General features: G+C 40.3%; 2 protein-coding genes across 4 annotated transcripts in view; one reads left to right on the forward strand and one right to left on the reverse strand.

Moving 5' to 3' along the window:
- The first annotated feature begins 3,105 nt into the window (after positions 1 to 3,105).
- aanat1 (arylalkylamine N-acetyltransferase 1) lies at positions 3,106 to 6,497 on the forward strand. The gene is made up of 3 exons (XM_032532980.1): positions 3,106 to 3,408; positions 3,883 to 4,037; positions 5,215 to 6,497. Exons 1-3 carry the CDS (start codon positions 3,261 to 3,263, stop codon positions 5,518 to 5,520), a joined length of 609 nt encoding a protein of 202 aa, XP_032388871.1. The 5' UTR covers positions 3,106 to 3,260; the 3' UTR covers positions 5,521 to 6,497.
- Positions 6,498 to 7,845: 1,348 nt separating this feature from the next.
- LOC116700017 (inactive rhomboid protein 2) overlaps positions 7,846 to 26,311 on the reverse strand; it is a 32,022-nt gene continuing 13,556 nt past the window's right edge. The window contains exons 2-18 of one of the 3 annotated variants that reach the window (XM_032532857.1): positions 25,431 to 25,580; positions 23,267 to 23,430; positions 22,354 to 22,537; positions 21,340 to 21,561; positions 21,027 to 21,155; positions 20,503 to 20,612; positions 20,032 to 20,250; positions 19,787 to 19,898; positions 19,327 to 19,401; positions 18,569 to 18,730; positions 17,895 to 17,980; positions 17,678 to 17,741; positions 17,424 to 17,518; positions 17,217 to 17,292; positions 17,033 to 17,133; positions 16,287 to 16,440; positions 7,846 to 9,326 (exon numbers count right to left, since the gene is read on the reverse strand). In XM_032532857.1, the coding sequence (XP_032388748.1) occupies positions 8,895 to 9,326; positions 16,287 to 16,440; positions 17,033 to 17,133; positions 17,217 to 17,292; positions 17,424 to 17,518; positions 17,678 to 17,741; positions 17,895 to 17,980; positions 18,569 to 18,730; positions 19,327 to 19,401; positions 19,787 to 19,898; positions 20,032 to 20,250; positions 20,503 to 20,612; positions 21,027 to 21,155; positions 21,340 to 21,561; positions 22,354 to 22,537; positions 23,267 to 23,430; positions 25,431 to 25,568 (2,523 nt within the window). In that variant the 5' untranslated portion in view covers positions 25,569 to 25,580 and the 3' untranslated portion in view covers positions 7,846 to 8,894. Of the gene's footprint in view, positions 9,327 to 16,286; positions 16,441 to 17,032; positions 17,134 to 17,216; positions 17,293 to 17,423; positions 17,519 to 17,677; positions 17,742 to 17,894; positions 17,981 to 18,568; positions 18,731 to 19,326; positions 19,402 to 19,786; positions 19,899 to 20,031; positions 20,257 to 20,502; positions 20,613 to 21,026; positions 21,156 to 21,339; positions 21,562 to 22,353; positions 22,538 to 23,266; positions 23,431 to 25,430; positions 25,581 to 26,311 lie in introns of all 3 variants that reach the window. The other 2 variants (XM_032532848.1, XM_032532839.1) reach the window with 2 other exon arrangements.

Below are 26,311 nucleotides of genomic sequence, written 5' to 3' on the forward strand. Positions count from 1 at the left end.
TTAGCCACACAGCATTTTCACTAGCCACTATTTTGTGTGAAATGAGCCTATTTACACCTCACCTAAAAGGATTATTAGGAACACCTCACTAATACTGTGTTTGACCCCCTTTCACCTTCAGAACTGCCTTAATTCTACGTGGCATTGATTCAACAAGGTGGTGAAAGCATTCTTTAGAAATGTTGGCCCATATTGATAGGATAGCATCTTGCAGTTGATGGAAATTTGTGGGATGCACATTCAGGGAACGAAGCTCCCGTTCCACCACATCCCAAAGATGCTCGATTGGGTTGAGATCTGGTGACTGTGGGGGCCATTTTAGTGCAGTGAACTCATGTCATGTTCAAGAAACCAACTTGAAATGATTGGAGCTTTGTGACATGGTACATTATCCTGCTGGAAGTAGCCATCAGAGGATGGGTACATGGTGGCCATAAAGGGATGGACATGGTCAGAAACAATGCTCAGGTAGGCCGTGGCATTTAAACGATGCCCAATTGGCACTAAGGGGCCTAAAGCGTGCCAAGACATCCCCCACACCGTTACACCACCACCACCAGCCTGAACAGTGGTAACAAGGCATGATGGATCCATGTTCTCATTCGGTTTACGCCAAATTCTGACTCTACCATCTGAATGTCTTAACAGAAATCAAGACTCATCAGACCAGGCAACATTTTTCCAGTCTTCAACTGTCCAATTTTGGTTTTTCCCTTTCCACACCATTCTTTGTAAACCCTAGAAATGGTTGTGCGTGAAAATCCCAGTAACTGAGCAGATTGTGAAATACTCAGACCGGTCCGTCTGGCAACAACAATCATGCCATGCTCAAAATTGCTCAAATCACCTTTCTTTCCCATTCTGACATTCAGTTTGGAGTTCAGGAGATTGTCTTGATCAGGACCACACCCCTAAATGCATTGAAGCAACTGCCATGTGATTGGTTGATTAGATAATTTAATTAAAGAGAAATTGAACAGGTGTTCCTAATAATCCTTTAGGTGAGTGTATATTGTAGGCTTTATTTGATTAAAGTTGACTTTATTTGATTAAAGTTGTGATACAATTCACTTGTATTTCATTTTACTTAAATATTAATGACCAAGACTATACTTCATAAAATGTAGATTATAACATTAGTCGTGAAATATTCAGCTGTGATCCAATTGTGTCTAAAGCTCTTTTTATATGAAAACGTAGCTTCTTATGGCACAAGTGGGGTGTAGAAGATACATTTAAAGTGATTTGGAATGAGCACTCTCTTCCTATGAGTGAGTTCAGCTACAGAAAGGTAAACACTGCTGTCTCAACCTGCTGAATCTCCAAACACTGAATGTGAGTTTGACTAAAAACAGTGAAGTTAGTAGAAGAGGGGGTAGAGAGCCATGACTGACTGTATTTTCCGTCAATTGTGTTTTCAGCTTCACTCAGAGACAAAATGGCTTGCAGATCAGAGGACGATCATGTCTTCAGAGATCCTCTTCTTCTGTCATGTAGCCACAGCTTCTGTAAAGATTGTCTGCAGAGCTGGTGGAGAGAGAAACAATCACATGAGTATCTAGTTTGTAAGAGAAGATCTTGAGGGGAACACCCACCTTTAAACCTGGTGTTAGCAAACCAGTGTGAGGCCTTCTTGCTGGAGAGAGGCCAGACAGCTTCAGAGGCTCAACAAAGGCAAACACCTGGGAAACCTGACCTCCAACATCTGGAACAAGATGAAGAAGGTCTCCTACAGTCCTGTGAACCTGGATCCGAACACTGCTCATTCAAACCTTGTCTGAAGATCTGAACAGTGTGAGACTAGGATGGAGACAACAGCTTTCTGATAATCCAGAGAGGTTTGATAAATACCCCTTCGTCCTAAGGGCTTTAATTCAGGGACTCACAGCTGGGATGTCAAGGTTGGAGACAATACATTGTGGTCACTGGGTGTCTTAGTAGAGTCTGTCAGAGGACTGGAGTCATACTGTCTGGATTATGGAGAATAATGTTTTATGAAAGTAAATACTCAACAGGGTCACCATCAGCTCCAGAAACTAATCTCAGAATGCAGAGGAAGTTCCAGAGGATCAAAGTGAATCTGGACTGGAATACACACCTTCACACACACACACACTTTCACTGAGAGGATGTTTCCATTCATTGTCACTGCTGATAACTGAAGCTATTACCAGTGAAGGTCTGTGTGACTGTAGAAAAGAGCAGTCAGAGAAAAAGAGGATCACTAGATTTATGTTGTTTAATTTAACCTCTTTAACTTTGTTTTTAAAAAAAACTTTAATTTAACCACATGCTCTTCTTCAGCTGTCTCATTATTACAAAAATATGATTATTTTTTCATTTTATTTGAGTTGAACAATTTGCTTTTGTTTCTATTGGTGACCCTTTTATATGTTAAATGATTGAATTGAATTTCTGATCTTTGGGTTCGTTATTTTTTTTCTTTTTTATTGACCTTCACCTTTTGGAAAGGTTTTGTAAAGTTTGGTAAGAGAGGACAACAACTAAAATGCTTAACATACATGTAGCTTATTTAACACTAAACAGGTGGCAAACAACCGGTAATTCTCTTACATATTTGAAAAATAAAGCCTTCACAAATCGTAATCGACTTGCAGGGACAATGGAAAGTCTCCCTCAGAGAAATCACATGAAGAGTGGTAAGTCGAGTCCCTAACATCGCCACTTGTATAGTAAGTGTAAACAATAATATAAGCACTCAATCTTCTCAGTGTAACGAACAAGTGACATTAATTGGTTGGTCTGATTGGAAAACCAATGGTTAAGAGCTCTTACCTCTCCAAAAATTATATTTGCGCGACTGTCTTCCACTTTGTAACACAGGTGAGTGACTTTATTGACTGTAATAGCTGACGATAATCGTGACATTAGGTAACATGAGACCTCCACATGATCAGTAAAATCCAAATCAGCTGCGGGTCTGATGGTGGTATTGTGAAGATAATTCTCAACACACGGGTGTCCCTCCTGACCCTTGGTTAAATATGGTTATTGTTCAACTTTCTCACGGGGAATTGGAGGGTATGGTCATCCAGCTTGCTTCAGGATTAGAATCACCCGTACGCACCGAGGGTATAAATACTGATGGTGCGCCACTCTCTGCTCAGTCTTCACGCGCAGTCCTGTTACGCACGGATCCGGCTTCCAGAAGAGGAGATACTCGCGTTAGAGAAGAGAGCAGTAAGAAAGTCAGACAGTTTCTTCCGTTGTACTTTAGAACCTTCTGCATAAAAAAGACCATGTCAGTATTGAGCGCATTGCCATTCATGAGGCCGCTCCATATGCGCTCTCCGGCGTCGCAGGGCCGCCGCCACACGCTGCCCGCCAGCGAGTTTCGCTCCCTCAGCCCGGAGGATGCCATCAGTGTGTTCGAGATTGAGAGAGAAGGTAAGCAGACTCTTTATACTTTACACAGTTATACCATGCGCAGTTACGTACACAGGAACATTTTCTTTCCTTTGAAGGGAAAACAGGAACATTCATTGTCTCATCCAATAGCAGCATCAGTTCATGTTGTCACTCAAGTGTAAAAAAAATAAAATAACCTCCACTCACTGATATTACCCTCTACAGAAAAATAATCTCCATGATTTACACACATTACATTTACAGGAAATAATACATGCATCTTCTTTCCAATGATCATATTTTACATTTAGCCTACTTAGTGGGCCACTACAAAATGAAGTTACCGTGGTGATTTAACTCTTTCATAGACGCAACCTTTATCCCTGGCTGTGATCCAGTATATCCTACACCACATTTCCATATACGGTAGTCTGTAGGGAACAATATTCTTACTTCTCTGTCACCTAGGGTTCTTAATGTATAATCGTAACCTCCTCCTCCTCGTCCTCCCAGCCTTTATCTCAGTGTCTGGTGAGTGTCCTCTCCACTTGGACGAGGTGCGTCACTTCCTGACCCTCTGCCCTGAGCTGTCTCTTGGATGGTTCGAGGAGGGACGTCTGGTGGCTTTCATCATCGGCTCGCTGTGGGACCAGGAGAGGCTTACCACGGTAAGACAGAACAAAGGACACCTGTGATTTATCTCAGGCTGAGTGGCAAGGAAAATGCAAGACGAGGTTCAAAACAGATTAACAGAAGAGCATTTCAAAGTTTTAAGGGACAATTTATGTCTTTTGAAATTCAGTGGGTGAGATGTTTTACAGATCCAGCTAAATGTCAGTGGAACTATGCAGATGTGTGGGAGTAAACAATGTGCAGTGAAATGCAGGGTGGTGTACTCTTGAGGTTGTATGTGCGAATAATAATAATAATAATAATAATAATAATAATAATAATAATAATAATGATAATAATAATAATACAAATAAGAAGAGTAAGTGTCAAAGTAAGAATTGAAAAAACAATATTAAGATAAAACCGAAATACATGTAATAAAGCATCAAAATGCATTGGAATTTTTCAGTATATATAAATCAAAGTACATAAAGAACAACATTTCGTACAGACTCAAGAACAAATACGCAAATGTGCATGGCAGTGCCTATACAGTCTATAGGCAGTGCACAGGAAGGCTTAACAAGGCGGATGATAAACAGAGGTCAGACATTGTAGTATGTCAAATTAAAATTCAACAACTTTTGAAATGTTAAAACCAGGTTTCTGTTGTATCTTTGAAGCTCCAAAGGTCTATGCGTCAATTTTATTTGCCTTACTTTCCCAAAGGTAATTCTGGTGGCGAGCACACTCGACTGCCTTTTGCTGAACAGTGGCTGCTGGAGCCACAAGCGGTTATTACATAACAGGAAATGCTAAAACATAGTGATAAGAATCATAAAGTCAGCAAACTTCCTCAATAATGTCAGTAACATAATCAGCAGAAGTGTGTTGACATTAGCCACAATAAGCTACTGGTCATACGAGATCAAGTAATGCTGTAGCATTAAAACTAAGTGTTTAAGTGAAAGGTGGATTTTAATGCTTATGAATTAGGTTTCTCTCAGAATAATGTATTATTTTTTTATTTTAAAAGCTACACTGTATGGCTTTAGGCTGTCTCACAAACAGCAGAGGAAGCTGGACTCACTCAACATAGTTTTTAATTTGTTCGTCCCTTTGGTATCAAGTATTTATAGGTAACACTTGCCACCCAAACCCCAACAGGTTTTTTTGACAATTCAGCATTTCCCCGTTCTTACATCTCTCCCTTTCCCTCACTCTGTTTCCCAGGATGCCCTCACTCTCCATAAGCCTCACGGGAGCACCGTCCACATCCATGTCCTAGCTGTTCATCGGACCTTCCGCCAGCAGGGCAAAGGGTCCATCCTGATGTGGCGCTACCTGCAGTACCTCCGCTGTCTGCCCTACGTTCGCCGCGCCGTGCTTATGTGTGAAGACTTCCTGGTACCCTTCTACCGAAAGTCAGGTTTCAAGGTGCAAGGCCCCAGTGAGATCAGGGTGGGCCCCCTCGCCTTCATTGAGATGTTGTATCCAGTCAGGGGCCACGCCTTCATGCGTCGTAACAGTGGTTGTTGACAGAGGGATTTAATGTGGATTTTCCCTGACTATCAGTGGTGGTGGGACAACTCTTCTTGTAAAAAGAATGAGGGGACATCTGAGCAGCTTTGTCAGACGCGGGTGACTAGCACAGTGTTTGTGATCCTCACTGTGAGTGAGACTGGATCAGCAGGCGGCAAGGTGTGCGCTCTGACTCAATCTGCAGGCAGACATGAAGAGCTGCCATCCAGCTGCCAACAACAGCTGTTTGGAAAAGGTGTTAAACTACAAATATATTGATCTGTAGTTTAATTAGAGGGGAAAAAAAATCCTAAAGAATGTAAGCAGTTATTCCAATTTTACTTTTGGATAAAACTATTTTATTTTGAAAAACGAACTATTGTATTCAATAGAACCCAGCTGCCTTGCTTCTTTCTTTGCTCTCTTTTTATATTTGTTATATAACCAATCTAACATTGTTTCTGGCTCTCTATGAAGCCAAAAAGGGCATTTCTTCAGTCAATAAATTAGTATCTGCCCATTATTAATGCATTTATCCTGTATAGTTTTGGATAAAACAGCCTTTCATAGCAGCATAAGAAGTTAAGATTTATGTTACTTTGTAACTAATGATGATGAGGGTACAACTATAAAGTAATATGCCAAAGTAACAGCTAACCCTAAAAAATGGAATGAAAATACAAAGGGATACCAGCAATCAATCAGATAATAAGTCATTAACTTGAACATGCTTATCTGTTATATATTATTTGAGTGGCCCGGTCTGTTTCCATCAGTGACAGTTGTATGTTCTTTACACATCAAATCATCAAGTATATATAGTATAGAGATATATTTTCCTAAATGTATGTGCTTTCAAAAATTCTCGATGGTCTCCTCTCACCTTTCCCCTTGTAGACAATCACCACCTCTGCCTACCAAAGCCTTGAATCAAAACAATTCTTTTGTTTTTTACAATGTTTTGTTTTTCAAATAAAAGGTTATATTTTCTGGCATGTCTGCTTTGAGGTCTTTTTATTTTAAAAGTTGTTAAGAGAACATTTTAGCAAAAAGGTCCATTTAGTAGCTTTTTGATTTGAATTGGTCCGTTTCAGGAATTTGGGCTTGTTAAATGTACAACATTCATTTAGATCCACAAAACTATAATATGCAGTTATTCTTCCTTCAATGTAAAAATTATTTTTTGTGAGTTCTCTTTTAGGGTCAAAGCTCTCAACTCAGCGTTCAGTGGCTAATTCTGCTTGGTATTATCAGGAAATTAAACTTCTGACACAACCCTCATTACTACTAGAGTGGCATTTATTTTGGCATGACTGCATTAACACACAGTATTTTACATATAAAAGCAAAACGGAACAGTAACTTGTCCATGTACTGAAATTCCTTTTAAACGTTCCCTTTGTATTCCAATAAATAGCAAAGGGTGAAATGATTTGGTCCCGATGCAAACACAGCAGTGGAACGGCTGCATACAGTCACGACTGAAGATGTGGATTGTTGCGGTTTAGATCAAACACACATGTTAACACACAAGGCACAGTAAAGAGGTTTCCTAAAAAGAGATGAATGTCATTGTTCACACTTACTATACAGGACAAAGGCAGATACCTGTTTTAAACAGATGGCCTTTACAATCTCAATACAGTGCTGTTGAAACGGATTCAAACATTTTAATTGTCCAACATACAACCTATTCTGCATTTAGCAACTCCACAAGATGATCAGTGGCTCAGCCCCACATACAAACTCCCATAATCTCCCATAATCCTCCACACAACAGTCATGACGGTGGTTTTCCTAACAGCTGAGGTCAACACATGCCAGAATCACACACAACAACAACAAACTCCATTTAAGATAAAAGCAAGGAACACAAGGGAGAAATCTTTCACTTCAGGTGTTACCACTTCTTAAAAACACTTATCACATTGTCAGGGAACCATCACAATAGCAACAATCTACTGTGGGTCATGGCTCACAACCCAAAGCAATCAGCTGCTAGCATCTAGACAATTAGAAATGTGTGGGAGAAAAGTTTATGTAGGGGACCGGACTTTGTCCAAGTTTAGTCTGAATGTGCCTGTTTGAGGAAAATCTATGTCTGGGGCAACGCTAGTTTAAAATCATCTTTCTTGCATTGTTTTTGTTGAGGAGAGAAAGCCTATATATGGTATCTTTCAAACATACATACAAACATATTAAGGCTCAGGTAAAACATAAATGACATCTTGTGATTGTATGGCAGTTTGCTTTTACAGATTAAAAAAATACAGTACAAAACTTACTTTGAGCTAACAAAATGCATGTATAGGTAATGAATCCTGGAATAAATATTATTTATTATTTTTAGAGTAAATCAACAAAATGGTTGTGTCACCACTGTTGGCGGACAAATATGGGACATTACAATTAGAGCTTTACTCAGAACTTGTTTCTGTGGCATTGGTGTACAGAAAACTTAGAACATGCATATATAAGCAGCATATGTAGTTGCTTTGGTAGGTTTTGGGTCAGAAAGCTGTTCATCACTATTCAGTAAGTTGATCATGAGCAGTTTGCTAAAGTTAAATGAGGCACCTTTGTAAAATGGCATAGTCTGTGTAAGGCAACCAGTGGTTCTAGATAGAAATCGTATCTAGTTGACCACTGATATTTCACTTTAATACTTGGAACACCTTGTTACCTTTTGTACAACATTTCACTGCTCCAAATAATATTGACATGCCAAGTGCATTCATAAAAGAGTGAAGATAAAAAAAAAGAATTCAATTTTTTTTTAACTCAGAAAGCATTTCACAGATGTTATAACATGTAGAAGCAGCAGAACTAAATGACAGAGTTCGTAGTGTTTAACCCCTAGTGACAGGAGGCCTGATGTATCTTACTTCATTGGGCCACATGATACCCGATGACCCACCATGGCATCAGTCTTCCTTTCCATTTCAGTTGTTTGTCATCCATAGAGTTAAGGGAAACAAGATTGTAGGCCATAGGTGAGGCATTTGGCTTCTTTAGATTGATGTGACTTTGAGTTGAATGATCCAGACTCTCTCGCTCTGCAGAGCTCTTCCTTTAGGTCCACCCAGCTCTATGCAGTTTTGACGTCCTGAGTATCTTTTCCTGTCCTCCGATTCCAAGGAGCCCATTAGCAAATTACTGAGGATTAAAAGGGTTGAGTAAAGTTTTATGGAAGTGAACAAGTCAGCAGGCTGAGAAGAGAATGATTCAGTTCTAGGTAAATGGACTTTGATCAGGTCCTTTGACGAGCGAATAATAAATAATACGATGGACACATTCCTAAAGCCACCGAGTTGACCTGGAAACAGCTGACCCGAGCATTAGCAAGAAGATACTAAATCAGTAGCCGAGTCACATCATCAGTAGCCTAGAGACTAGTGCACCACATTGTCAATGTTATGGTCTATGTCATACTTCTCACAGAACTTGCTCGTAAAAGGTAGGCAGGTGAGATGCTCCAGCCAGTGCCAGTTAATCGGGTAAATATAAAACCAAACGATGAGGGAAGAAAACAGCCCAATGTAGGCCAACATAGAGACAGCAATGAGGATACGTTTTCGGTACTTGTCAAAGGTCCCGAAGGTGATGTAGGGCAGGAAGACGAAGGAAAGCAGCAAGCCGCTGAGGAAACCAAAGATGTGAGCAATGTTGTCAATCCACGGCAGGAGGCCGCACAGGAAGAGGAAGAGGACGATGCCCAACAGCTTGACAAATGCTTTCCATGGCTTTTCCAGAATCTGCCAACCTTGAAACAGCTCTACAAAAAGACAAGCGAGGATTCCAAACTGAGACCCAGCTGGACCCACCTGGAGGGAGAGAACAAGAGAAAAAGACAAGTCACCACAAGTTGCATCTTGCGCTGTGTGTAGGGCATCAAAAACCGTAATGAAAAATCACTCATCATAGTCATAATAATTATTATGAAAACCCACACACGCCTCGAAAAGGCAGCTGGAGTCCATAACCGAGAAAAGAAAGAAGAAACTGCGAGATGATGCCCATGCATCACTTTCAGGTAATCCATGCTGCTAATGTAATGGTTACCCTATGCAAGCACCTCAAACTAGCTGACGTTATTGCTAATGTTTGCAAACTCAAATACGGGTGCAAGCTAAAATGCGATTTCACAGTTAAACAGTATATATGCATTTTACTTTAGAAACTGAGCAGTAGTTTATGGTTTATTTTGATGTGATGGTCAATACTTTCTGAGTAACAGTTAGCAGTCAGTGCACAAGGTAGGCTAACAAATAATTCCTCTGGCTTCAGACCATTTATTACAGTGTAGCGTGCGATTAATAGTCTTTAGCCAGGTATTTAGCTAAGTTTACCTAACAGTGTCATTTGACGATGCATAACAAACCCACGACCATTTTTAAAATTGTCATTCAGTAGAATTCAGCAGAATTTAGGCTACAGTCTTTCACACAAATGGCTCTGGATAATGTAAAGTCTAAAGAACTCAGACTTTTAGTGTCACTGCTACAGCTAGCTTAGCTACATCTGAATGTGACAGAAGCTATATGACAAAATTAACTGGCGTTTGAATTGCATTTATGTCAGGATCCAAGTCATGGAGGACATCAGCCGCTAAAATAGAAAAAACGTTTTGACGTTTTTTCTATTTTAGCGGCTGATGTCTTTTGTAACCACATTTAATTTATTTATTAATTAAGTTAAAGGAATCATCCTGAAGAAATTATGCTTAGGGCACCAAAATGGCTAGCAGTGGCACTGGAAGTTACAGACTATTCCATAATTCAATTTAAAACCAGTTTAACAAAGGAAGTATTTTGGTCTTGACAAAAAGGTTACAGTTTCTCCATATTGCCACTTACACAGAAAACACCCACAATGTGGAAACTAAAGACTAACATGTAGGACTGAGTACGTAACACACACATCCTCTCGGAGATGAAATGCATACATCCTCTCCTGACAGAGACAGTATTTTAGGTAACAATTATTTAAACTCTGTTATTTATATTTCTGTTATGTTAAATGGCAAAAGAACAACAATACGAGTCCTGGGTGAGGCAGTAAAGGTGAGAAGATTAAAGTGACGTCAGGACTAATTGGAGACTTGGCCTGGTCAGAGGCAGGTGGCTAATCTGTGAAGACATTAAACTCCCACAAACAGAAAAGGAGCATGGCACTGCACTCCACCCACACATCACAGACGTGCAGGCTGACATGTTCCTAACACTCGTCTAACACACTTAAGCTTTTAAGTGTGTTAGACGAGTGAGAGACCTCATTTGGTAATTTGTATGGACTCACTATATTTTTTTTCAAGTGATGCGTCAGGTGGCATGACTAGATTCCAAAAGATAAAAAAACCTACAGTGTTAGCAACTCTGATTATTATGTTTGGTACCTTAAGCACTGATTCTGGACACTGAGGGGAACAAACGTTATGTAAAACCAGGTTTATTTCAGCTTACATGAGTAGAACCTGTGTATTCCAAGACAGACGGTTTTCCTCGTCCTAATTCCTCTTGGCAAGTGACACATAATCTCCACTTTTAGGTGACCATTTATTCAGTTCGTAACAACACTTGCAGCCACAAGACTGTGTAAAGCTATATTTTAACATGTGCATTTCTCAATTGTTCATCCATCTTCATCCGTTTATCCAGTATCAGTTTGCGGGGGCAGCAGCTTCAACAGGGAACCCCAAACTTCCCTTCCCCGAGCCACATCAACCAGCTCTGACTGGGGGATCCCGAGGCGTTCCCAGGCCAGGTTGGAGATATAATCTCTCCACCTAGTCCTGGGTCTTCCCCGAGGCCTCCTCCCAGCTGGACGTCCTGGAACAGCTCCCTAGGGAGGCGCCCAGGAGACATCCTTACCAGATGCCCAAACCACCTCAACTGGCTCCTTTCAACGCGAAGGAGCAGCGGCTCCACTTCGAGCTCCTCTCGGATGACTGAGCTTCTCACCCTATCTCTAAGGGAGATGCCAGCCACCTTCCCGAGGAAACCCATTTTGGCCGCTTGTTTTTCTACCCTGGATCTCGTTCTTTCGGTCATGATCCAACCTTCATGAACATAGGTGAGGGTAGGAACAAACACTGACCGGTAGATTGAGAGCTTTGCTTTCTGGCTCAGCTCATTTTTGTCAAAACGGTGCGATGAACTGAATGTTATACCGCACCCGCTGCTCCGATTCTCCAACCAATCTCCTGCTCCATTGTCCCTTCACTCGCGAACAAGACCCCAAGGTACTTAAACTCTTTCACTTGGGGTAAGGACTCATTCCCTACCTGAAGACAGGATACAATTTCTCAATTGTATCCTTTTTAAACCTTATGTGCACACTGGTCTGGACCCATTAATGCATTCTACCATCAAAATGCCAAGTGTAACAACCACCAATCTTATTGAAGGCAGATGAAAAACTACAAATTTTTCATAGGTTAAAACTACAATCAATAACATTCTATACAGTGGGGAGAACAAGTATTTGATACACTGCTAATTTTCAGGTTTTCCTACTTACAAAACATGTAGGGGTCTGTAATTTTTGTACACTTCAACTGTGAGACGGAATCTAGAAAATTAATCAATGCATTTCATTGGATTACATAAGTGTTTGATACATCAGAAAAGCAGAACTTAATATTTGGAACAGAAACCCTTTCAATTACAAAAAACATACGTTTCCTGTAATTCTTGACCAGGTTTGCACACTGCAGCAGGGATTTTGGCCCACTCTTTCATACCGACCATCTCCAGATCCTTCAGGTTTCGGGGATCTCGCTGGGAAATACAGACTTTCAACCCCCTCCAAAGATTCTCTACTGGGTTCAGGTCTGGACACCTTGAGATGCTTCTTACGGAGCCATTTGTTGCCCTGGCTGCGTGTTTTGGGCCGCTGTCATGCTGGAAGACCCAGCCACGGCCCATCTTGAATGCTCTTACTGAGGGAAGAAGGTTGTTGGCCAAGATCTTGCAATACATGGCCCCATCCATTAGGGCTGCACAATTAATTGAATTTTAATCACGATTTTGACTTCCCACGGTCAAATTTGCGTGATCGAGCGATTTTTTTTTTTTTTTTTAAGAGTCATTTCATAGAATGCTCCGGGTTTTCTTCCTAGTGCATCTACCGCTCCGTAAACCACTGTCTGCTCATGTGCCAGTCAGAGTTGTTCCCTGCATTGCACAGCTTAGTTTCTAGATGTAGACATTTACAGAGGACAGAGCAATGGGAGGAAAATTCAACAGGTAGTCGGTTATACACTCACCTAAAGTCAATTCTTCAATTTCTCATTAATGCAATTATCTAATCAATGCCTTGTTGATGCTAGAGGTCAGAGGAGAATGGGCAGACTGAGTCAAGCTGGTAGAAGAGCTAATTTGACTGAATTAACCACTCGTTACAACCGGGTTATGCAGCAAAGCATTTGTGAAGCCACAACACACACAACCTTGAGGCGGATGGGCTACAACAGCAGAAGACCCCACCGGGTACCACTCATCTCCACTACAAATAGGAAAAAGAGGCTACAATTTGCAAGAGCTCATCAAAATTGGCCAGTTGAAGACTGGAAAATGTTGCCTGGTCTGATGAGTCTTGATTTCTGTTAAGACATTCAGATGGGTTAGAGTCAGAATTTGGCGTAAACAGAATGAGAACATGGATCATCATGCCTGTTACCGTTCAGGCTGGTGGTGGTGGTGTAACGGTGGTGGGGGATGTCTTGGCACGCTTTAGGCCCTTAGTGCCAATTGGGCATCGTTTAAATGCCACGGCCTACCTGAGCATTGTTTCTGACCATGTCCATCCCTTTATGGCCACCATGTACCCATCCTCTGAGGCTACTTAGCAGGATAAGTATCATGTCACAAGCTCCAATCATTTCAAGTTGGTTTCTTGAACATGACATGAGTTCACTGTACTAAAATGGCCCCCACAGTCACCAGATCTCAACCCAATCGAGCATCTTTGGGATGTGGTGGAACGGGAGCTTCATGCCCTGGATGTGCATCCCACAAATCTCCATCAACTGCAAGATGCTATCCTATCAATATGGGCCAACATTTCTAAAGAATGCTTTCACCACCTTGTTGAATCAATGCCACGTAGAATTAAGGCAGTTCTGAAGGTGAAAGGGGGTCAAACACAGTATTAGTGAGGTGTTCCTAATAATCCTATAGGTGAGTGTACATCGGTCTCAAGGTTTACCAGTTTGAAAAACACAGACGGGACAAAATGTTGCGTTTACTGGCAGACAACAGCAGTGACCAGTGCTGCTAGTTAGCATCTGTTAGCGGTTAGCTCCTCTAAGACACACCGGTGCTAATGTCCTCGCATCCGCTGCAATGTTGTTATATGGATATGGTTTAATTTTGCGTTACATGACCCATTTCTTCTGTAAAGCCGTGCCTGTGTTGGATCTCTCCTCTACTCTCTCTCCTCTTAACACAGCTGTATATTGTTAAGTATGAGGGGCAAACCTGTATTTGTACCAGTGTTTCCGCGGGTGCCACAGCGATGAACACTGGAGATGTTATTGAATGCATCTAACTTCAGTTTGTAGAGTAACAGCGTGTGAGACGGAGGCTGCTGGAAATTGTCCATTATAGGAACTGTTTTATAAGTGTGCCAGGAGAAACCCTGTGTTCATTAAGGTAAAAGACCAGAAGCATCACCAGTCTAGACTTTGCAACAAATAGTTTTTGTTTAAAAGATCCCATTCACTAAGTACCTCGGCAGTGGCCTTCGTCAACCCACGCAATTATTCTAATCTTTTAAGGGGAAAGTGAGTTTTTACTGACACACTGGTAAAAAGTAGGTAATCCAGACTGAGTTCTTTTCACAAGCTGACTGATTAGCACAGATCAACATGTTTTTTTGCAAAGATTATTATACTTTATAAGAGTAGAGTTACTCCAAAAAAGAATTGTTGCATTTTCAGACCAGTGGTGCTTCTGTGTTTTAAATCAGTGTATCAATGTATTCACTCAAACAATGTTGGTACAGTAAAAAAAACATTTGGTCTGTCTAAAATGTACAAGGACTGCATTTATTAAACTTCAAAGCTATGGTCTGTCGGTAAAAGTCTGTACAGGTTGTTCTTGAGATGCTCCATATCTTGATGAAACATTTCTTTCATTGTATAGATCTTCTTTGCTGCCGGGATGAAGATGTGCAGTGAAGCATCCATGTTTTGCCATAAAAATACACTCAATACCTATATTAAATTCCTTTAAAGTCTTCACAACATATATTATACGAGTCTGGAAAGACGTGGATGTAAACAGAAAGGTGTAATTCTAGTTTTTTGGGGCAACACATGATAAGCAGTGTGCTTAACCCTCGGTGGGATAGCACTGCTCTTTATAGAAATGACTCAATTACAGTAAAGCAGTCTCATAATGTTATCTACTTACTGTAAGTAGAGTTTCTCAAAGGCACTTTCTCAGTTCTGTGCCCCTGCAGACCTCTATAGATGGGGAGAGCCAGATCTGCTCTAATAATCCCCAGCATAAGAAACTCCCCTCCGGTAAGTGAGCCAAGGTAAGCTAAACTAAGCTAAGCCACTGAGTGGGAATAGCAGGCAAACAACAAACTATAACTACTATAGAAATATCTTAATGTTGTTGTTTTTTTACTTTTACCCTTCCTTATCTTTTGTTCTGATACATAACATAGAAACATTTTGTAACAGCATCAGGCTGTCTTGGTTCGTGAGCACATTCAGACCAGATTTAGCAGCTAATAAGTCAAATATAGAGTGGGGGGCAACAGACAATAGAATAAATGGGCAACAGCTTTAGGTCAGCTTTAATTCCGTATCTCACATCTGTCTTACACACCAGGACAGCTCAGAGAACAGTATCACAACAGGGTTTCTACAAGTTTTACAAAGTCAAATTTACGACTTAAGACTGTTACGAATGAAATTTAAGACTTATATCACAGCATCAAAAACAAAGTCAAATGTCACTGTCCAGAAACATTGTCTGAAACAATCCCCTGATTTTCCTCATTGGAATTCTAGGACTGGTGTCTAGATTGGCTGCAAACTAAGTTGCTTGTTGGTTTTATTTTTAGTACAGCAAATTTTATTTGGACTAGCAACAAAAAAAACACCACAGCATTCTAAAGCTCTGCTTTTTAATGAGCATTACAGGTAGCGTTACATTGACATAGGAAAATTAACGTCTGTTTAAAATTATTTAAGACCTACGACAAAAATACTTTCTAAATTAAGACTTTTAAGGCCTTGATTTTGAAAGTTTAGACCTTTTAGGACCCTGCTGAGACCTTGGACATGTTTTAATATTAGTTTGTGTATATCTGCATATGTCAAGTGTGGCTATTTAAAACAAATCATTATAAAACATCTTCTCTTGGAAATCTCTTGGCAAAAAAGCAACCCCCCATACATACAGTGCCCAAGTCTTATTATGTAAAGCTGTCAGTTTTAGCAATCATGTTATTAGATTAAACTGGCTTTTTGTTCATTCTACTGAATGTTACCTTTGGTTTACTTTTGTAAGCACTAACATATAATTAAAAAAGGTTTTCTTACAAAAAGGTGAAACTGTACTGCAACTGTTATTCACTAACAGCCAAATGAAGCCCATTTGCTGATGTCGTCTAACAATGTAATCCTTCTACTCCAGCCTGCATGTCGGATCAACCCGCAAAAACATTAAGTGTGCAAGTGTTTTTAGCAGTCTACTGTATAAGTGTGCACTTTGTTTGTGTGCATTTTGTGTCTGTGCATGCATGTATTCATGTGAAGAACTCACCTCAGCTCTGTAGGGCAGGAACAGGGCGGAGGCAAGGTTTCCAGTGATACCACTAAGGATATAAATGATGGAGATGCGGACCCAACCTGCCAGCTTCTCCAGGTCTCTCAGTATGGTCATTTGGAACACCACCGAAACCACGCAGTGTAACAGCCTACACACACACACACACAAGTCAGAGAATTAAATATCTGTGCAGTCTGCTAGAATTTCAACCATTTTATTCTATCAAATGTGTTTTTCACGCAAATCTGCACTTTTTTCATTAATCTTCCTTGTTGGCCTGTTTGCTTTTTTTTTTAAATTTCCCACGTGCCTAGTATTAGCACTAAGTATCAGTACTCACATGAGCAGCTCACAAGCACTGGGGCCTCATTTACAAATATTTCATTAAGTTAAAATCCTGAAGGATGCAGATAATGAAACTGCACTTACTGGTAGTATTTATTCATGGAAAATGGCTCATTGACTTAGCTTATTAGGCTTAACACTTTGTCAAAGCATGTTTAACATTCTTTCAATTCTGTTAGCACTTATGAAGTGTCACTTCTTAATGGCTACATATATACTTGAATGGCTGACTCAGCTGAAAACCAGAAGAAAAAAAAATTTAAACTTGAAAAAAATCAAATGAGAAATAAGAAAATTAGGAGACTTTTTAAGACAATCTAAATGTGTTCAAAATGTTTACTTGAAGAGAAATTTAATCTTTGTCCAAAGAGGTTTGTGAAGAAGGCAGTGCATACCCAGCATGGAGGAAGAGAGAGAGCCAGAGACGGTAGAACTGATCAGGAACATCAGGGTTGAGGAAGGGCAACAAGCCGCACACATCATCCAGACAGTGCACCTGCACAAGAGTAGTGTATGAGTTCAGCAATTTACTAACATACTGACCCACACATGCCCCTAACAAACCCGCACAGACACTACCTGTGAGCAGAGTGTGGCATCCTCGTGAAAGTAACCATGCATGAAAGAGCAATACTCTCTGGTCGTGATCTCACATCTACAGGAGGGACAAGCAAAATGCAATTTAAATTTTCTCCAGATGACCTGGCAATGCAACTGACTAAGAAGTGGGGCAGTAGATCAAGGTGATATCGGCAAGCAAGTCGGTACACAAGACACAAATCTCACCTGCCCTTAGTTCCTATGCAGCAAGGCCGTCCCTTGATGTTACAGTCCATGTGTCTGTAACCTGTGTGGTTCCACTTCTTTGGGTAAGTGCACACCTGGAGTACAACAAGCAATGAGCCGTCAGACAGACATGCTGTACAATGATCTTTGCCTTTTATCTTATTTCCTGTTGTACGCCTCAGACACACAATAGTAGCACAGGAACAAATATGTGGTTTAAATGAATGCTAAGGTCAAAAATTATTTCCTCTTACCGGCCACTGGGTGATGTCATCTGGCCACGTATGAGGCTTTGCAGAAGCCGGCTCCTCACACACTCTGGTCCCAACATGCAACACACAAGGGCAAAAGAAGGCTTGAAATAACAAGCAAATGTTGGCAATTAATTCACTTAAAAATCCATGATGCAATAATCTAACTTGATTTTTCTTAATGTTCCACGTGTCACAATGATTACATGCATATTCTTACCTAGGGTCCTGGTGACAAACCGAACCGGAGGACCTGCTGATGTTCATTTGCTCATTGTTCCATTTAATAAAGGTGGCCAGGGTCTCCTGCATATACAGATATTTTTGTATTCAATTTTAATCATTGTGTATACCTATGTTAAAGCATCTTGAACACAAATATAGAAATGTCAGTTAACAATTTATAGCTTAAGAAATGTTAACCGACCTAACATCATATCTTCAACTCAAGCAACTTAGAAATATCTAAAAAGATTTGTTAAATATTGTTGTTGCACTTACTATTTTAACTCTTTCTTGACATATTTAATTACTGTAATGGAAAAAACTGTGCAGAAGTTCGCAAAGATTAGCAATTATATGATTAAAGTCTATAACCTCACATGCGTTGGTGTGTGTGTTTGTGTGTGTGTGTGTGTGTTTTTGATTGTATGCCATTCTAGCTTGAGATGTGTGCAATTTAAGCATACTGAATTGATTTGAGATTTTTTTTTAATTGCAATTTGTTGGGCATAATCATTATATATATATATATATATATATATATATATATATATATATATATATATATATATATATATATATAGTCTTTGCTTGACTTCTTTCTCAAACAGAAGGTTTCTTATACTGACAAGCTAACGAACTACGTATGAAGGTGCAAGATAAACCACTTACGGAGCAGCCGGAGCTGAGGGTCTGCACGCATCCAGAGTTGTCATTCTGTACACAGCAGCCAGACTCTCTCTCCAGGTCTTTGGCGTTTTGGATCAGACTGACTATCTGTGTGTCCTTACGGATGCATGGTGAGAACTTGGCCCCCAAGTGGATTAGGTCATCCTAAAAAGTGAAGGAAATGACCGTTAACATACACAAACCTGGCATAGTTCAGTGATCTACAAAGAAGAAGAAGAAGAAAAAAAAAACATTCATCCTATTATTTCTCGATGTAGAATGAAGTTTGTCTTTAAACAAGATGTAAATACTGTATGTGTTCACAACACCTCACATGCTGAATACGGGAAACAAAAATCTGATAATCTGATATTTGGATGGAAGCAACTTGCTAGAGCGTGATAAAACAACGTGAGGCAAGGGAAGGTTAGAGCTTGATAAGAGCAATAATATGTGACAGGAAATGCAGTAAGTGTGAAAGTTACAAAGTAATGAGGGTGTAACCCTGCATCAGGCGAAGCAAAGTGTCTGGTGTCAGAGTGAAGTTCTAATAAAAAAAAATTTAAAAAAAGGGAATATCCTTCATTTATTTTTCCAATCTGGGTCTGTTCCTTTTAGGATAGAGCTCACATCATTTTAGGAAACAGTTCACTGGGTTTTATATATGAAGACAAACATCTAATGAGTGAGTGTCCATCTATGTAGATAGTGAAAAACGTAGTGTAATACAGCAGCCAAACTGAGACCAGCAAGCTACTCACAGAGCGCGGACCAATCCAGAAGTTCTCCTGTTGGATATACTTGACACTCTCATAAATGCCTTTATTCTTCAGCACCTACAGAGGGCAACAGAGTGACACAGTTGGCACATTTTTAGTTCATTGTTCATTCATGATTTTTCAGTAAAGGATAACAATAAAAAAATAATTTTGTCTCTTAAATTCATCTTCTTGTTTGATGAATTGTAATAGATAAAAAGGGATCATTTTTAAGCTGCTTTCAATATTTAATGCTCTCAGGCATGTATTGATTGAACAGATTATGTAACTGGATCAAAAAAGCATTGATTGCTAAACAAAAAGCAATAACCAGCCACTTTGGCAATACAGATAACAGGATGTTTATGTCTTCCTGGTAGTAAAATCTAACTAATCAGGTCACAAAGGTTTCAAGTTAATTCAGTATTTCACAGTAAACCCCAAGGTTTTGAGTTTCACTCACCAATTCAGACGTAGAATGTTGTGCAAACCCCACAGGGGCAAAACCGTATGTACAACAGGCCAGCAAAGTGATTAAAATATGGACAAACGTGATCCAGTAGGCAAAGTAGGGCCTAAAATACAAAGCAGAGACTTTGTAAATCAGGTGAAAATCATGACTAGCCAACACATACTGTCAGTCCTGGTGTCAAACATCATATTACAGGGTATAAAAATGTCTTGGAAGAGCATCTCGTCATTCAAGACCTGTGGCTGTGGAAGTCGTCCAGCTGCTTCTGGATGTTGCTGCTGAGGCTGCGCCGGTAGTGGCGGTTCAGCCACTTTCCAACGACGCCCATGCCGTACTCACGTTTGTGTTTATCAAATGCAAAGTGCTTAACTTGGGAGGCAATACGACCACCCCGACGGGGTTGTTTCTTTTCGGGTGCTACTGTTGGTGTCCTGGGCTTCCGAGATATTTCCTTACTGCTGCTGGGAGAAAGGCATGAAAGAAAAGACAAAAGGGTGAGAACAAGGGTGAGGCAAGAATGGTGGAGGGAGCAGAAGACAGATAAAGCAGGGGAAAAAAAATGATGTGTACAAATTAAACGATTGCATATGAAATGCGGTACATAAATATATTATTTAATTATTATTACACATACTATTGAATAGTCTTGCACTAAGGACTACAGGAGCCTAACACAAGTTCAGTGACTTTGTTGTGTATTTACTCACAAACTTGAGAACTTCTGGTCAGGCTGCTCGCAGGGAGCAAAAGCTGCAGACATGGGAGGTGATTCAAATACATCATCAGCCATAGAGTAAAACTCATCATGGGCATCAACCTACACAGAAGAGTAATGGAGGTCACAGAGGAGGAAGAGTGCAGGGAAAAAAGTGAGTAATTAGCAGCCAGGCCTTAAATGCGTTTAGACAATTTGATCAAAGAGGGTAGAAATACAGGACACCTGAAATGATGAGCAGTTTCTAAGTTTTATTTGTCTTACATCCCATATTCTAATAGGTTTTACATACAGAAGGTTTTATAGGTTGATAGAAGGTTTGACAAATATATACTTATTGGAAGAAAGTAAAAAAGTATAAAGAAAGAAAGAAATTGTGGTTTCTGTAGAAATTGAGCTGATGAGAGATTAGACGTGAAAGTGAAATAGATTGGTGGAGAAGTGGGACTGCTGACATATGCAGGAAGGTAAAGGAAGATTAAAAATGCTCAGCAAAGAGAGAAATTGGCTGCTGACCTTGCTGAAGAAGAGCGACTCAGACGTGTCTGCGGAGTCCACGGTGTCCTCGTCCATCCAGCTGGGCCGGACAAAGCTCCTCTTAGGGAAACTTCGACCTGTCTGGGAGCCTGCCAAGCCGCTACGGCCCTGAACAACATAAGCAGCGCATAATATGTTACTTTACACATGCATAATATTTCTTAGATCAGTTCTACTCTACTGAGAAATAAGGTAACAATAATTAAAACATCAAAATGTATGTTGACAACTATCCCTCTTCTACCTGGCTTACATCCTAACACACACAAAAGGTTTCTAGTACCCCACTCACCCTCAGCAGGTTGGATGCAGCTCGGATGCTCATGCGGGCGACAGACTCCCTCTTACGCATGGGGAAGCGGCTGTACCCGGAGCGCTGGCTGGTGAAGGAGCTGAGTGAGGTTACACCCGGGGTGACAGGACCCCCCTGAGTGGTGTGGGGTGTCCTGGGGGAGCGACCGTCCATCTCATCTGGGCAACGGAAGGCTCTCCCCCGTGCCAGGGGATCCACAATCTACCAAAAACAGAGATTAGGGTCAACCTGACATAGATATTTTCATCATGATATTAACATAAACTCTGCCAAACCATACTAAAAAGAGTGCACTCTGGTACATTTGTGTGCCTGAGTGTGTGTGTATGTATATGTGTGTAAAGCAGGAACAACATTTCTGTCAGATGAAAATTCTTATCACTGGCTTTCCAGATTACGAGAGATGCAGAGACAAGACAAGCAGATGAGGATAGGTACAATAAAAAAAGCAAAGAACAAAAGAAAAACAAAATACTGGATGATGAGTAGAGCTGTCTGACACGGACTGAAGGGAGGGACATGATTCATCTGGGGCGCAGATGGTCCACGTCTGTCACTGTTCTGTACAGCACTCTACTTTATTAAAGCCAGACACATTTTCCCTGTCTCCTCACAATCTCCTTCTCTTACATTGATATTTCTTCAGGTCTCTCAAGAGAAGCCTCTCAGTGTCATAATGTCAAATCACAATTTGTTACTATTATAAATTATTACTTGTTAGTTGGCTGTAAAATTGAGTGAAAACCGGAATCCTCAGAGGAAAGACCCCATGACTCAGAGCCTGCTGTGTCTCATCCAGTTTCTTTTTGCTGTCAGTGTAACTTATTACCTTGGTAGGATTTTTTTGTCTAATAATGCAATAGGCAACCATGATAATAAAGATGTTTCTAAACAAATTATGCTGAAGCACACCTTAATCAGGAGGTCAATTAATGGCTGGATTAGAGTGTAAAGCCACGCAGTAACTGTATACCTCTCTTGACAGTACACTACCTTGGGCATCTTGTGTGTGGCTGGTGAGTCCAGGCCCTGGTCGAAGCTGGAGGCTGTCTCAGGCTCTCTATACTGGGCCTTTAGCTTGCCATAACGCTGGCTGCAGTGGCGCAGGCTCTTCCTGTGCCATACCTGCTGCTTGGTCTCACAGTCTTCCCCAACCCCAAACCACTGGGCTGTATTCCTACAGGTAAAAAAGGAAGAAGGTGGCGTCAGTATCACAGAATACAATGAAATAGCATTAGTTCATTAGCTTAACCATGAGACTTTTGGGAAATGTTGCTGAAAAATGCGTTCTATTAATTAGAGGGATTTTGAATAAGTATTTTATTTTTTGCTGAATGAACTGTGGGGACTAGAATAGCACTGTTTGACTTTTTAGGGTGAGTGACCTGTAGGGAACAATACTTGCATCCATCCATCTTCATCCGCTTATCCGGTATCGGGTCGCAAGGGGCAGCAGCTCCAGCAGGGAACTCCAAACTTCCCTTTCCCGAGCCCCATCAACCAGCTCCAACTGGGGGATCCCGAGGCGTTCCCAGGCCAGGTTGGAGATATAATCTCTCCACCCAGTCCAGGGGTCTTCCCCGAGGCCTCCTCCCAGCGCCCAGGAGGCATCCTTACCAGATGCTCGAACCACCTCAACGTGCTCCTTTCGGAGCAAAAAGAGCAGCGGCTCTACTCCGAGCTCCTCCTTTCTGAGGAAACCTATTTTGGCCGTTTGTACCCAGTACTTGTATTTATTGTATAATACACTTTGATGAGAGTGCTTTGCCGTTTTCTTTTTTTTCCATGGGCTCATGACCTCGCTGACTATTTATTGTGGGTCTCTAATTAAAAAAAACAACCTTAATTGGGAGTGTCACGAACAAAAATAATAAACATGACTCAAACAACAATATTGTCATCTTACTTGCGGATGCTTTGTGAGAGCGATGTTTGTCTTCCAAACTTTGCCCTTCTGTCTCTGAATGAGAAGCCTCCATCTCCTGCTCCCTCTCTGGCTCCGATGATGCTCTCGGAAACAGAACCGCTGGCTTGACCAGCCAAGCTTTTCTTCAGGGACGGTCGTAGTGGCTGACCAGAAGAATAAGAAGGAATACTGTTACAGCACAGTTGTTGTTAACTGTATAATAATTATGAACAGTGCCGACACAGAGTGGTAAAAGGAAATATTAAACAATTACATTTGAAGAAATATTACAATAACAATATACAATAATAATAATAATAATAATAATAATAATAATAATAATAATAATAATAATAATAATAAGCAGCAGTAGTGGCAACAGCAGCATGGATAATTATGAAAGTCTACAGTACTTTACTGGCCAATTAGCAGAATAGAACACAATTAATTAATGACTACAGAAAACACTTAAGATTAAAATTATTAAATATAACACTGTTGAAAAGTAATTAGGTAATAACCATCATGATGGCATTGAGAAATTTGGATTAAGTACACATTTAATGTGGACAGTTGTGTTTTGTCAATACTATGTAATGTCGGGTATTGCTAAAAGAGCCCTGCCCTTATAAACACCTACTTGTGTACGCCATTTATAGTGTTCTTCGATTATTTGGGGTTCAGTGATTCCTGTGAGAGTCCATTATCTTAACCTGCAGTGACTTTGCAGTTGGTGCAGCTAATGGTGCTGTAATTCGGAGAGTTAATAGGGCTCGAAGCAAGTTGCAAGTGAGCCGTATGTTCAGGTTGTGGGGAATACACTTTTGTCGGGATAGGGGAATACACTGTTTCTGCCACCGTAGAGCCATTGACCGAGCAAAGCAATGGTTGCACATATCAATTCTACAATAACTTTATGAAGGATTTGTGTATTTCATTATCTTTATAAATTTGATAGAAAAGAGCCTAGATTAACGGCCTAAGTAAAAGGTGTGGCAGTCATATTTAGTGGAACCACCAACTGACAATAACAACAAAGAATAAAACCTTGCAAAATTTCTTACGCCTCAGTTTTACAGATAATAAAAATCTAACTTGAATGTGTAACGACAACAAATGAAGTTTTCAAACATGTAGTTGTTCAGTATTAACTACAGTACATGAAGTTGCAAAGCATTTCCAAATTTAGTATTATTTAAATGTGTCTTAGTAATTACCACAGTTAATGTGTGTTTATACTTCTTCTTTTCTCTCTCTCCCTACAGCAAAGCTACAGTACATGGCAGAGTTCACACTTTATTTGCATCTTCATTACACTACTTGCTCTTTCAAGACAGTTTAACTGTAGTATGCTCAATTAAACTCTGACTACCTACTACTTTGTGTTGCTGAAATGCCATCATTTCTGTTCTAGGAATGGGCTCACAGAGGGAAAATGTAGGGCCTTGTGCCCAAAGACTGCAAGACAGCTGTCCAAAATGCCTCCCTGTCCAAGTAACTGGCTATTGAGGAACAGAGGGAGAGCATGCTACCCCGATTAACATGATTTCATCCTGTTTTAAATTTTAAAAATAAAGTACTGACCCAAGTCTTTTTGTCTTTACCACTTATATGCAAACTGATTCAAATGATTAATATGCATTGCATCTCCTTCCAAGGAGTCTGAACTGTGCAAAAAAATGTTGGTAAAAACATATATAAAGAGGTACAATACAACTCTGTGCCTGTTTAAGCCAACAACCATGTAACTGAAAAAAACTTAAGTGCTAGCATACATTTTGAATGTTTAGAATCCATAACTACATTTGTTTGTTTTGATAGTATTATTTTAGGAAATAATTCTAATACTTTGGAAATAATTCCAAGGTACCCCTAAGGGTACTAGAACTGCCATTAGAGAAAAGACTTATTTAACACTTTCTCGGGGTAACTTTCTTTTACCAATAGATTTGAAACGTAATCAAATTGTCTGGTGACTGAATAATCGACTAACAGCCCATGGTACTTTTTACACATTTTAGCAATTCAACACGTATGGTATAGTGCTTAACACCAGCACTATGAGAGGAAGCAGTCGTCATTGTGATAACACATCTTCTTAGAGCCAATCTGCCCAAGAGGCCAGGCAGTGAAAGGTAGGGTCATTTCAAAACAGTCAGCCTACCTGTTTTGCAGTGTCGTGGGACATGTTCTCCTCATGCGGCGGTATTGCTATTACAAGGCTGGGCGGCTTCTTGCTCTTTAGACGACTATCTGGTTGACCTCTGCTTGAAGGAGGCTCCTCCCCCCCTTGTGATGCCATCCTGTCAGAGAGCTGGAGATAAGAAAATGGAATTAGAAAACATAATAACAGTTTTGTCACATAATAATGCATGCCCTTTCAAATTCCGGACACTTATCACAACAACACATGTGAGCTTGTCCACATTGAACAGTCAAAAGTAGCTGGGCTGCGAAATAAGATCAGTGGAAGATATGCAGTATAGCACACATATTCTGTAACCCTAATGTGATGGCATGTAATCTCTTGTAACCTTTCAATTAAACAGGATTTCTTTTAGTTTTATTGACAGAAAATATGACAAGTTATGTTCATAAATAACCACTTTTTCAAAAATAAAACAAAAATTGTGACCGTCTACAATTATGATATTAAATACTTCGGCAAAGAAATATGAACTCACTAGTACTTCTAAAACATATCCTATTTTTACTAATAAATGCATGGTTGAAATGGTATATGTAATGCTATGCCTTCATTTGAACTGGATCTCTCAGGCAGGGTGAACATATTTACCTAAGCTTAATACTCATCTAACAAGAATAACAGCTATAAACAGCACCAAATGCCCTGATTTAGAAACTATATCAAGTTTTTCTTGTGGGACATTGCACGGGGAAGAAACGCAGACAGGACAACACAACAGATCACGTGAACTGGGCAAACCGACTGGACAAAAGGATCTGACAAAAGCCAAGGGAAGCACAGGCGTTAAATATACAAGGTAATGAGATAACGAGAGGCAGGTGACAAGAGGGCAGGGA

The sequence above is a fragment of the Etheostoma spectabile genome, chromosome 2, assembly GCF_008692095.1.
Source record: "Etheostoma spectabile isolate EspeVRDwgs_2016 chromosome 2, UIUC_Espe_1.0, whole genome shotgun sequence".
In the NCBI taxonomy this organism is placed as follows: Eukaryota; Metazoa; Chordata; class Actinopteri; order Perciformes; family Percidae; genus Etheostoma; species Etheostoma spectabile.

Excerpts from the sequence above, each read along its gene's own strand:
- aanat1 (XM_032532980.1), top strand. The coding sequence starts at position 3,261 with ATGTCAGTATTGAGCGCATTGCCATTCATGAGGCCGCTCCATATGCGC. Across the intron at positions 3,409-3,882 it reads GTTCGAGATTGAGAGAGAAG|CCTTTATCTCAGTGTCTGGT; the intron begins GTAAGCAGACTC and ends TCGTCCTCCCAG. Across the intron at positions 4,038-5,214 it reads ACCAGGAGAGGCTTACCACG|GATGCCCTCACTCTCCATAA; the intron begins GTAAGACAGAAC and ends TCTGTTTCCCAG.